The sequence below is a fragment of the Eleginops maclovinus genome, chromosome 24, assembly GCF_036324505.1.
Source record: "Eleginops maclovinus isolate JMC-PN-2008 ecotype Puerto Natales chromosome 24, JC_Emac_rtc_rv5, whole genome shotgun sequence".
In the NCBI taxonomy this organism is placed as follows: Eukaryota; Metazoa; Chordata; class Actinopteri; order Perciformes; family Eleginopidae; genus Eleginops; species Eleginops maclovinus.
The window spans coordinates 8,739,985-8,753,688 of NC_086372.1; the positions used below are offsets into that span (position 1 = coordinate 8,739,985).

General features: G+C 42.6%; 1 protein-coding gene across 16 annotated transcripts in view; it reads left to right on the forward strand.

The window, feature by feature from the left end:
* The window catches only part of tns1a (tensin 1a), a 73,019-nt gene that overhangs the window by 23,560 nt on the left and 35,755 nt on the right, over positions 1-13,704 (forward strand). For 13 of the 16 annotated variants that reach the window (XM_063877691.1, XM_063877700.1, XM_063877701.1 and 10 more), the window contains 2 exons: positions 10,235-10,273; positions 12,433-12,474. In XM_063877691.1, coding sequence (XP_063733761.1) covers positions 10,235-10,273; positions 12,433-12,474 — 81 coding nt within the window. Of the gene's footprint in view, positions 1-2,361; positions 2,471-10,234; positions 10,274-12,432; positions 12,475-13,704 lie in introns of those variants that run through there. The other 3 variants (XM_063877697.1, XM_063877698.1, XM_063877690.1) reach the window with 3 other exon arrangements.

A 13,704-nucleotide genomic window follows, 5' to 3' on the forward strand; every position in this document is an offset into this window, starting at 1 on the left:
CGAACATGTGTGCACGTGTGAAAACTGGGAGAGGCCTTTAATTAGAGCTCAGGCAAATTACATGCTCTATAAAGTGCAACCCAGGAGCTCTTTAATATTTCAGGAGTAACCCCGTTTTACTACTTACTGTAGAACTTGTGACTATTTATGTACTTGACATGTGTGCTTTAGCGGATATCAAACATGTGTATTGAGTGTTAGAAACCATAGACTGTATTTAGAAGTAATCGCAGTGAAGTCATTGGTTTGTGGACTATTGTTTTGAAGGCTTTTCTTAATGAATGGTTTAATTATTGAAGCAAGACAGTGAAATGAACTACATTCCTGCTGTTGCCATCTTAGTTTTTGGCCATCTTGGTTGTTTTTAACCAGAAGGAACACACACTTGTAAAGGAAAGAACTACCAAATGCTGAAAAATGCATTTTGAAGCGACCAAAATGTTAAAATAACTCCACTACACAGTCTCCGTGCCAGTGGTGTTTTACAGGTCCTTCTAAGGTTCTTTATTTTTTCATCTGCTTCATTATCTTCCAAAGGGAGAAAGTGCAGCGAGCAAGACCAAAAACACAGTAAGACGTGCATAGTAGCTGGGATGAGGTGCGTTCAAGAATGTTGGCATGGAAAAGGGAGTAACTATCCAAGCATGAAAGTGAAACAAGGTAGAACAAGACAGCGAGAGGACGGGGGTGAGGGTGAAGGGGGGGGAGAGAAAATGATGAGACACACACGTGGGCGCACAAACACACACATTCACGGGGGCCAGGCCTCCTCATTCCTCAGCAGCCGTTCACAGAGGCAGGTCTGTTTCCCCGGCGCAAACGCGTCACATCAAAGAGCCATCACAGCACGTCTCCATAGCGACGCCCTTCAGCGGTATAGATGCAGCGCGGCAGTCGGGAGATAGAGCTGGCAGACAAACCGTACGGGAGGCCTAATAACCGGGTGCTAGCAGATGACTGATGGCCTAATTTAACTCAGTTCTTGTCTGGAGGTCAAGAGCCGAGTTCACCCCGGGTGCTAAAATCCCAACGGGAGACTGGCAAATCTTTCCCTCCCAAGCATTTCAGAAAAGAGGGATCTCGGGTCCCGCTGCTGAGCATTGAGAAGAGCTTTCCTGTGCTTCCTTATAGATAGTAGATCAAGTCTGAAGTACAGCTTTGCAGCTTTTCTTCTCAACTCTTAGATTCGGTGTTTTAATTGCACGAAAAAATGACAGACCTCCAAAACAAGTGTTGCCTTCGAGGGTTCCTTCCCAAGATGCAACGTTGTTCTGCTACTACCACTTTATTGTGTTCATCCGTTTTAATGCAGCCTTTAAAACGTAACTTGAGAAGTTAAGTTAAATAAAGGCATAATGGCAAAAGTAATCGTGGCTCTGTGGAACATCCAGATTTTCTCATGACATGATATGTAATAATTAGAGCGTTTGTATTTCACATAACACTAGACTCTAAATGCTTTGGGAAACTCCAATAACAGTCCTCCACAAAGTCACTCTGCTGCCTCTAATGTCTTTATGAGTTGTAAATGTCACTTTTGGTGTCAAGGGGGGCCTAGAAGCAACAGAGGCTAACAATTTAGCAAGCTAGCAACTGGGAACTGGTAATGCAGAAATTGCAAAGTCATAATGACAACAGGAATAGAACCTATTGGAAAAATCTATAAATATGTCATATTTCTAATGAAATGATATACATTAACAAAGAAGAAGTACATACGACTGAATTTACAATATATTAGGACTACAATATACAAACTTAATGAGTATATGTGAGCATTCAAATGTAAATACCGCATGAAATAAGTTTCAACGTACACAATATTACACCAGAGTAGAAGCAATATTGGTCAATTTGAATTAAGACAAGTGTTGGCAAGAAGAAAACTAAGTCTTTCTAGCTACGTAGCTTTCTCCCTCTAGCTCCCTGTCAAGCATGCGTCAACAGAGAGGGCTGTGAGGAAAAGGAGGGAGGAGATAGAGACAGAGAGAGAGGACTACAGACCGAGGGAGGGATACAGTTTCTGTCTGCCCCCGGACGGCTTTTGCTCTCTCGTTTTTTGGTACCAGAATCTTAAGGAGCCCCAAGCCGCTTCTTGGCCTTATATAGCGTGTTTCAACATTTCTTGGCAGGTGACGGGAGGAACCAGAGCCAGCAGTACAAAGGAGTGTATCCTGGTCCAGTCCAGAGGCTGCACAGACATCCACATGCGCGCACACATAAACACAGAATCGAGTTCAGTAGCTCTCTGGCACGCGTTTGGGATTACTGCTGTTGTTTTGAGCGAGAGGGGTGGAGGAGGAGGAGGAGGAGGAGGAGGAGGAGGAGGAGGAAAGTGTCTGTATTTGGTACTCCCTCTCTTGCTCTCTTTCTCTCCTGGAGGGGGGTCTGAAGGCTGGGAGCAAAAGCAGTAGTAGAAACAAGGCAGAGGGGGACAGAGAGCGTGAGAAAAAGTTGCACCGCCGTGCAGGTAAGGCATCTGGGAGAGAGAGCGTTTATTTTTTGCAGTGTATTCCATCTGTTGTATGCTTTTGTTTTCTGAATTTCTAGTCCGTTGCATTCTTTTGGGCTTTTACATGTACCTCAGTCAGGATTGTGTGCAGTTTTAGTTCATAGAAAATCTGCTGAAGCAGGCGTTTTGTAACCCCAACAAATAGGGATTCTTGTGGATGTCATGTAGTCTGACATGGGAACGTTTCTCCCACGGGAACGGGACGGACAGAGTTCATTTGAGTTGCTGCTTGAGGCTCGGCAGCCTTTCATGACCCGACGAGAAGTGATTTGTGGCGGCAAGAGCCAGGCAGGGAGACGCGGAGCAACTGGTCAACACAGCAGGCAAACACGTGTTTACCCTCTCAGCCTCAGATTGCCTCGCATCTGCTCCGGCGTTACAGGAGATAAAGCGGAGCAGTTGGTCAAGGACAGTGTTTTCCATGATCCTTGGCTTTTTTCTCACACTTTTTCTTTCTGACACCTTTGAGAGAGGATGCAGACTGATGATGGCAATCACTCACCTCTGACCTTGAGCTAACACGCGGGTGGCAGTTAAACATGAATGGTCAAGAGGTCACCAGACTTGTATGTCCTGTCTCCCACCCCAGAGTCAAAACAACGGGAAGGAATGCGGTTTTATTACGCCACCAGAATTAAAGTCTTTCTTTTAATGCTGCACAGTTTTCTTGTGGCGCATTTTGAATTTGATTTGAATACATTACACAACCTTGAATCTGATTTTGTTGCCCTGGCATCTCGTTTTTCATATGCCATAAGTCTTGAGGGAAAATGCACTACCACTTTCTCCACCTTGCCCAGAAAGCCTGTTAAACCGCCCTTACTCATGTCTCCCTCGTGCCTCATAACACGGAGATGTTCTCTGAGCGATGCTCATTGGACGACACCTAGATCTTTCCCTCTTGAACTATTCGTCTCTTACATTCGTCTCTCCCATTCCTTAATAAAATACCTCAAGGCAGTTCATCTTTTTGACACATCACAGAAGTGAATCCTTGGCTGCCTTTAGAAAAATCTTGAGAAAATCATCCTATAAATCGCAGGAAATCATCTTGAAAGGGAGCAAAGAAGATACCTTTGAACTGTGATTGCCAAATAGAAATTCCTCTCACGTGTTTGTGCGGATATTTGTTTTGATATGTCGCGCATTTGTTTTTCAGATTGAATGTTAAGATATTCCTCTGTAGGCTTCAGGAAAACACAAACAAAAAGGGAGGCTGTGAAAACTCAAGCTGCGTGAGCTCCAAAGTATGTGCCGGTAAGGGTTATAAAAGCAGCACTGACCAGGGAGGATGGCATTTAAAATGCAACCACACAAGAGGCCAGGGCTCAGCGTACCCACTAACTTATTTCTGTCAATTAGTGACAGACTGGCAAGTGAAACACTAAAAAGCTAGTTTAGATTAAAAGGACATTTCAGTGCAAGGTGACTCAAACTGCTCTCAGATATAGGAAAGTGCCGACATGCATAAATGAAGGCTTCCATAGAAGTAATTGCAGCTGAATCCTTTTGAGCATCTTGTGTTCTAGAAAGCCTATATTTTTTTTGCGCTCTCCCTGTGTATACCATTGATTTTGGCTTGGCGTTGTTTCTCCAATCTGGCTTCACCGTGCTATTAGTGGTGGAATGACAGAAAGCATCCTGCAGCCACCCCTAATTAAGCAGGAACTGATAGGCAAAAGGCTCTCCGGAACCGACCCATCAGCAGCGTCCAACATCGGCGCTATCCAGTAATGATGAAAACATGCTTTCAACTTCCATGAAAGACTCGCCTTTAAAGAACTGCTCGTTTCCCACGATCCAGTACCCACTCAGGTGTTGGGTTTGAAATGTTACCCACCTCTCGCACGATTTAAAATGACCTTTATGAGATTATTTTGAGCTTTTACAATCGAAAGTTTGCAACCTGTGTCCAAAGTGAGCCACAGTTGCACATCTGATATCCATCACTCCCTTGTTTAATGGGGTATTTTGTCGTCTGTAGCTCGCAGTTATGTTGCTGAAGCAGCCAAGCCAGAGCCCACTCACCACTCACTGTGGCTTGACCCTGACCAAATATCTCAGTGATCCATGGTCTTTGGCCTCTTTCGCATCCACTTGATGAAGTTCTTTTGGGCCGCAAACCTGACATCGGCATGTTGGTTAGAAGGTCAAACAGTGTCAGACCCCTTGTTGGACCCAAATCGGAGCTCCCAGGCAATCAAAATAGCTGGAATAATAAGGCAATCCACTCCGATGAATCTCGTAGTGTACAACCCCGTGTGTGTTGTGGTATTTTTTGTCCGAACCATTTAGGGTGGAAGCAAACGCTTGTGCCCGTCGGCCGATATTTATGCTTATTTATGGCGTGTTAACCATGTGGTAGTGATTTTGTTCTCATATGAAAAAAGATTTAGATGGGAACTCGTTGCTTGGTGGATTTCAAACGTGTTCTTTCCATCCAGTCACCGTCCTGTCATTTGTTTGACAGGATGGTTTTCATGCAGCGGTGAAGACTTTGTTTGTGTTGTGCTACCGGGTGTTGATGGACACCAGTGGAAAAACAGCTGGCGTGGATTCTTTTTTTCTACTTTACAAAAACTATTATTTAGACTTCATGTGTATACAAACCAGCCCTTCTCCATCCTGTTTGGGCGCACAAGCCTCTGAAACAGCATTCGGACCTTCATGGGCGAGCCCAGCCTGTAAAAGCATGTTTTACAGTCAGTTATTCCAAATATCCGACAAAGAGCTGACCAGACATGTGTTTATGGAGTGGATTATCTGTTTTAAAAGACGTTGAATGATGGACTCTTATAAATGATGGACAGCGTTTCAGTGGTAAAACTTTCCCACGCATTATTGTTCCTTGGCAGCGTTCTGCATGACTAATTTATTTTGCCATTATTTTTACAACAACTTTTTATATTCCGCATCCGATATTATTCAGCCACTGACAACATCACTCGAACCTGCCAGGGGGGCTCTTGCCAACAACACACTGCCACTCGGTCGAACGTGGCACGGTGCACACTTGACATTATGTCAAAATGTCAAAGCGAGAGAAGGAACCGGCTCTTCCCCGTCGCGGATTTATTAGCCTTCCAAGTTAAACAGAAACCCAGCCGATGTATAAATCCCTCCAAAGAGTCTGTTTGAGCTTCAGTCCTTATTTGGCCCCCGTTTGGAAAGTGAAGAATTTACTTTCTCAGGCAAACTGCCATCAGCGCGGCAGTGGCTCTTGTGTGGGCAGGAGGAGTGCTTGAGGAATTTTGAGTGTGGTTGGACCAATGGCGGGCTTATTTATTGGAGCCAATGATGATTTATGCACAGTTGCAAACATGCATTCTCCCATCAATTGGGCTGAAATAAAAGTAAGATCCAAGTGATAATGCTATGTCGGAGGGTTAAGGGGCATACATCTACGGGAAAACTGCAGCCCAATGTGAGAGCTTTAGAAAAAGAACAACAAGGTTGACCCCAAAATGTTTTTTGTGCATTTTCTTGAAGTAGAACAACAACAATCAATGCAAGCTTTGTGTCATTTTGCTGAGCAAGCCAGTCCTCTTCTTGCTTAGTTTTCAGCGGATGCTTGGTCCAGCCTGCTTGGCGTGGATTCATCACATGTGCTACTTATACAGCGTCACGTTAACTCATTATACAACGATTCAACTCAGTGGACCAGGCTCCAGAGTCCTGCTTTGATATTCTCCTTTTCAATTTCCATATAAACCCACATGAGTACCTGAGCGGCACTTTTTGCTAAATCATTAAAGCTCTGGCTGATCTGCGCTCTTATTGTGAAGGGGGACGAGATCAAGACAAAGGAGGGAAGCTCCGTGAAGTCGCCGAGACTCACCTGAGACATTTGACCTTTGCTGCGGGTAATTCAACAACGTCCCGCCTCAGCTCACCTCCGCTTGCCCCCCTAACGAGGCTTCTTGGCTGGCTTGAAATTGCACCAGGGGCCCCCCCGGTGGCTCGCTTGACTCCTTGTTCTAGTTCAGTGCCTTCCCAGACGCCCCTCGTGACTCGATGAGATTATAAGCTCCCTGTTTCAAAAGCCACTTTGATTGTCTTTCACTCAATGTTGCAGAGCTTTCCTTGTGGTCTACTGGTTCACTTGGTGGCAAGGGATTGGGGAGACTCATTCAGAGGCCACAGAAAAAAGGTCAATGATCCTGATTTAGGATATTCAGTCGCAAAAAACGTCCCACACTTCTGTTGCTGAAGCGTGTGGCAGGGCCTCTCTGAAATCCCTCCACTTTTATCCGTCTGAGCTGGAAGAGACCACGTGAATCCTGTATAAGTCCGCCATCCAGCTGCACCCACCATATATGGATGAATCAGGGTAGCTGTTGTTCTCTCACTTGGTTGCGTGGCGATGCGGATTTTAGAGACACGTTGTTTGAAGGAATGTGAGATTAAGAAGTCTGTGATTTCTCTCTGTCTGCTGCTCCGGCTGTCATGACCGCATAGCTTAAAATGTGATGTGATGTCAACAAGGAGTGTGTCTGATTCCATGAAAATGTTTCTAAAGTGAATCAGTGGCTGGTTACACCTTTCTCTTAGAATGTAAGACTTTATCTTGGCCTTACACTTAGGGAATCCCGTAAAACTGCTGCATAAAACACTTAAGAAGCCCATTTTACAGCTGTGAAACCACTTATAATGCAGTAAAAATAGTTAGTCCTTAACTAAGAAAACCTATTAAGAGAGTTTGATGACAAGTCCCTTATCTGAAGACAATGTAAGCCTTAAGTGTGATACTTAAGGTAGAATCTTAAGGTGTTTTTCCAACCAGCTGCTTGTTTTTAAACACACAGTAGCATCTGAAACTCAGAGTCATTACTACAACCCTGTGACCTTCACATCAATACTGGAGGGAGTCATCATCAGGACATTTGCAGGCGTATGCTACAGTACAGCGCACAGAACAGGCGCTGTCAGCTGTAAATAAAAGGCAGATGCTCTTGCTACGAGGCCCCGGGGCCACCGGGACCGCCAACACTGATATATGAATGTCAGCCACGGCCCCAGGTAGCGCAGGAACTGTAAAGATCGAGCGTGAGTCGACTGGCTCCTGGCTTACTGGTATACGAGCAACTTTCATGTGCTTCCAACAAAAGCTGAACATGATATCATTCACTCTGGTTTTATCCACTTCCCTGTAGCTCTCACAGCTGCAACAGTTGTTACTCATTCACTTTATTAACCAGGCGATTCAAAATGAAGACCTCCTCGATGTGCTCCTCGATACGTATACACAAACAAGGATAAAGTCCAAGTGTGCTGGATATGAATCCGTCATTTAGGCCGCTGAGTGTTCGACCCAGAATACATTTGGTCGTCAAATCTTTACTCAATAGTTTCTGCATACCTTGGGGGGGATTTTTGAAATGTTGGCTTTTAAGGTCAAATCTATTAGATGAAGGTGATTGTATTTGGGCCCAATGATGCTCAGGTTCATATTTGTTGTAGTGTCTCTACTGGGACATGCTTTAATGTCCAAAAAGCTCTTTATGTTTCTCATACTGCCTGTTTTTCTTTTCACCCTCTGTCTGAAACCAGAGCTGCTGTGATTGTTCCACAAAAATAGGATTAATCTGCTTTTTATTTCTCAGAGTCATTAATGATTTTTTGCTAAATATAATAACCAGAAAATAGTGAGAAAATGTCTCAAAGTCAATTTAATGAAAGTAATTTGTCATAGTCTTTTTATTTGATGTATTTTTATGATATTACTTTTTTAATAGTTCTAGATGTACTTCTTTAACTCCTCTCTGTGTCTTTAAAGTACTCATGTATGCACTATTATACACCAAAGCTAATTCCTTGTTTGGCAATAAACCCTGATTAAATACCTTGATAGTCATTCTAAGCTTAATATTTTCAGTACAGAACAAAAGTACAGAAGAGAGCAGGACACGTTCATTTCGTGCCATTTTTGCATGCCAAATGACACACACACATAAAGTTGGTCATTGTTTTTCTGTCAATGGTTGCAGCTCTTGGCACACACATGTTGGGGCCCCTCTTAAAATATCCCACTCACACTGTTGGTCAGCTGAAGGAGGCCACAGCTCAGCTTGTGGCCTGATGCCATCACATATCAGCATGCCCTGGATCTGTTCTGCTGCGATGCTATCCCGCTCCTGTATTCTGACACGCTTCATGATAGCATTACAAAGTCAATGAGTCTTTTGTTTTCCCAGAGCAAACTAATTACAGCCGCTTCCTTCCCGCCCGAGCCTGTAGTCTTCTGATAGCGCGCTGTCATCTCTCCGCTCGTAAACATCCGTCCGTGCGCTCCCACGTGCATGTTTGTCGTGCACACTAAAGTAAATACAATCAAATGGAAGTCTATCAGCGCGCCGCAGAGGCCCTGTTTGTGCATCCTAATCAGCGTTTGCTGTGCACAGACTATTGGGAGCCACACTGCCATGGACACTATGAGTGAAATGTGTTGAGTATCAAAGCAACCCGCTATTTAAAGATGCTACATCGGAACACGAGGAAGTCAATACCGCTCTAATTCTGAGGTGATAGTATTATTAGAGGACAAGTGATGCTGTTGCTAAGAGCTCTGGCAACAGGCTGTAGTACTGGAGTGCCACCCAGTTGTATTTGTTGTTAAAAAAAAAAGCAGTACTATCACTAGAAATACCTCAATGGACACCTGAGATCAGGGCTACTACAACAGTGTGCTTTGTTTATCATGCTAATACACAGATATGAACACTTTTGGATGATTATATTTAAAAATACAACACCTTAACTTATCATTAATGTGTACCTCAAGATCACTATATGGAATTGTATCACAGAGCAGTAATAGCATAGCTGTGACTGTGTCATTGTGTGTGATTAATAGGCTGTTTAATTCAAATATTGCTTTTGTAAACTCTGTATGGAATATGCAAAGTGCGATCAATAGGAAAGGGTAGTTGATGTTATAGCCAGGCTCGCTAAATATACCCAAGATTAAAGAATTAGTTGACTCATCTGCAACTATTCTGATCATCTAATATTCGTTTGAATCGATTTTCAAGGAAAGAAAAGAAGAATTGTTGTCTTTTCTTCATCTTATATCCTAGCAAATGAAAGGTGCTGTAAAGATTTGTGCTTGTTGACAACATTGGATGCGTAATGATATATTTCTGTCATCATTTTTGGAGATTTGTCTACAGAAGAAGCCATTCATTAAGGAAATTAAACAGCCCTGATGGGATTTGTGTGGTTGTGATAACATATAGGCAATTTATGGAAGTGTACTGTGCTTATTCCATCTTTTTAAGGCATCATTGCATGTAGGAAAGATGGTCACACAAACGCAAAATGTCACACCGTCAGAAACATCATGCATAAGAATTAAAGAGACATAGCTAAATGCTTCAACCCGTGTGTGAACCGACGGCGTGGTTTAACAGTTGCTCCTACTTTTACAGGAAGCATTCCCTCTCAATATGAATCAGTGCCAAGTGTGATTTTTCCGGGACATGTTTCCCACACTGAGGAACAGTTAAAAGAGGCTTCTTTATGAGGCAGGGGCTATTTCTGTTCTGCAGAGGGTGATTTGGGGAATACTCAGGCATTCAGGAGGAAACACTCAGGAGGAGACGTCTCCTGCTTTCTGCTGCTACAGAAAAATAGACGCACTTTAAACAGTAGTGTTTTTAAAAGTACTTCAGAGATGATCGTTTTGTCGCGTTACTCACGATTTCTCTGTTTCTCCCTTTACAGGTGACCACATCATGTCAGATAACGACCAACAATGAGCCGGTGAGTGTGTGTGTGTGTCATTGCAGTGTGTGTGTGTGTGAAATTAGATGGTATTTAAAGGGCCTTTGAAATCCCCCTTCGTCATGCAATGATTCTCCCTGGGATTGTGGCAGAACCACACACAGGGAGCGCTGAGAGGTCAAAGGTCAGAGGCTATAACCATAAGAGCTTCCTCCTTTTCCCACAAGAAAAATCCTGTCAGTGCAAACCAAGCCCGACATGTCAGCTGTGGAGCGGATAGGGATTTGATGGTGATGATGTCAGAGGCAGCTGTTTCTTTTAGAGCTTACAGAAAAAGGTATCCGCAGGAAAGAAAATCAAGTATTCTTCTCACCTCACAGCTACTGAGATCTAAAGTAATATATATCATTTAAAAAAAAGGAATTATATCTAACAACCAAACTTTTCAAATTTAAAAAACGCACAAATAGCAAATAGAAATGTTCCTGTGAGGATTAAAAGGGCCCGATATAATCTGTAGTTATACAGACCATTTTTTCGCTGACTGTTACTCAACATCTACCTCTTTAAGATTTCTCTGGGCAAACAGAACGAAACACATTCATTTTTCTAATGACCCAAGGCGCTACAGTTTTGCACAACACTGTACAGCTTCCTGCTGTAATATGTACACACTATATTCTTCAGAGTATATCTTTGATATTCTTTGTAATTTCTCTGTTCTATATTATGTTCTTGACCCTTGCATACCAATTCAAATAACCAGCTTAGCAATAAACCTTCTTCTAACTGCAAATCCAACACTTCCTACATTTGTTCCTTAAAATGTTAAATCTTTGGCATTGTTCGAATGTTACTCCATAGCAGGTTCTACTTCACCGCCGATGCCGCTTCGTTGCGTTCCAAGGCTTCATTGCCAGCTGATGATAAGTGGAAAAATGTAAAACAACAGATATAAATCAGTCATAAATCTTCCCCACTTCTGGAGGAAAAATGTAGCTTTCATTCTATTCATTCAATTTTTAGATCTTGGGACAGGTTATAAAGTATCCCTGCTCGAAGTAAAACCCTCATTCTGAACACTTAATGTGTGTTTTGTACGCAGGTATTTATTACATACTCAAAAATCAGTTTGCAGTATCGATTTGTGACAAAGCAGCCGCAGAATAGAAGTATTCTAAGGACTGATGAGGTTGGATTTGGATGCTATTCAAATGCTCCTCAGAATAGCAGTGGGCAGACACTGAGCAGCAGTCAAAGTGGTTATTCTCCTTTCCTCTAGGGGCTGCTACTTTACAAGACAAAGTGTACGCACTGCAACACAGAGGCTCGAGTCATTCTCTCTTTAATGAGCTTGAAACGGGAGCGCTCGTTCACTTTCCATACAGAATGCATGCTCAGCAAATCGCCGGACATGATTAGAAAAGCAGCGGGGAAAGCAATTTGATCATTCTCCTGATTTCTACGCAGTAAAAAGTGGCATTCTGTTCTGTGTTTTCTAAGATTAACTGCGGATGATAGGACCAAATTAGGAACATTCCGGGCCACAGTAACTACTTTTCACTTATTTACATTGGACGCTGGCCGTTTTAAAGCACTGCAGCAGCTTGTTAAACAGTCCCCGGGTTTGTTTATAGAGCCTAAGACGCTGTACTTAACTCAGTTAGGAGATTTTCCTTAACACATGGATCACTGTCAAGCTGTGTGTGTGTGTCTGTGAGTGTGTGTGGAGAGGCAACTACTTTCTCTCTGTCTCTGTTCCATACTTTCTTTCCACTCTTACATCTATGCCTCTCTCCTATAGGATTCGTCGCCAAGACATTTGTGAACATTCCCCTGAATTTCATAAATGGACATTGCTATAATTCAAGTTATAATTTACTAGATCGTGAAAGCACTGAACAAATCCAGCAAGTCGAGCTTGATTTAAATAGAAAATTGCAATAAAAAAAACGCATTGAATTCCTAATAATGAAATATGGTAAAACATATAATTACAATATTCATCCGGATTGAGTTTGGACTCCCGTGTGTTTTAAACTGACACACAATTGAACGGACAGCCAGATTTATCCTCTCCCCTCTCTCTCTCTCTCTCTCTCTCTCCCTCATCCTTTTCGCCTCACCATGTTGTTTCCTCCCTCGCTGTGAGAGAAACAATGACTAACTCTCTGACTCTGTCTCACTTCTCTCTCCAGCCTCCCACTCCTCAGCTGGCATTAAAGCATGTAGATACACCGGTGAGTAACACCTCTTCTTTCTCAGTGTTAATGCCACGAGACATGCTTTAGATGCTGTTCATTCATACCTGTTATCATTCAGCAAAGCGCCTGGAGACAAATCTCAGAGTCCTCTGTAAGGCCAAATGTATGTGCACGCACTTTTACGCATACATTTGGGTGTTCTTGTGCAATCTATGAATTATATATAATAAATAATCAGGAAAAACAGTCATAAGTAAAATAAGAAATACCCCCAAAAATACTCTAATATTAGTACTGCACCTTACAAAATATACTACCAAAATGACTCATTATGCAGAATGCCATTTTCCAGAATACTATTAGATTACTGGATTACTTTTGCATTAGTGTGCGTTTGAATTGTAATTGGTTTACTGTTGAGTATCTTAACAATATAAATGTTAGTATATTATATTTGTATTTTGTAGGTAAATCTGAAAATGTATCAGAGTTGTTTGATTATAGGTAAAAAGTACAATATTTCCTTTCAAAATAAAGTTCATTAGAAATGAAAATGCGCATAAAATGTCAATAAATTAAAAATAAAATACCAGTAGTTGAATTTGTAGTTGAATAAAAGTGCATTAAGACACCTGAAATTAGAGCTCAAAAATAGGAATAAAAGTGACCAATGAGGAAGGCCATGAGTATTATATACACTTCCCTGATTGAATCCAGGTGACCTGAGGGAAATGGTTTAACCGTGTCTCTGTTTGGTGCCAGTGTAAAGTCAGATTCTGCATACCTTACATAATGAGTCTGTTGCTGCCAGTTCACTGTAAATGGAGTGGGTTCTGTGCCAGGGGCCGCTGCCAAGGCCCGGCCCGGCACCCGGCATGTTCAGCTTGACATCTCTAAAAGCATTGAAGGTGCGGGCACGGGCGGTGGGTTTCCAAGAATTCCAGAAAAATAGGAGAGGGGAGAACCGCCAGGCATGCAAAGAGAATCTTTAAAAGCGTCACAAAGGCAAAGATGTTTTAAGATTAAAGGGCGCTCGTGTCTTTGTTTTCCTTTCATGAAACCAGAAGCAACATTTATTCTACAGATAAAAGCTTCCCTGTTCTTCATCATCATCTTCTTCTTCTTCTTCTTTTGTGAGTCACGATGGTGAGTCAGTGTTGGCGTCAGGTTGTTTAGATCGGCAGCAGAAGTTGCGGGGATGATTCAGAGCCAGATTATAAACATAGATTAGTTTCTGTACACCGGTCTGTGCTGGGATTAATTCAC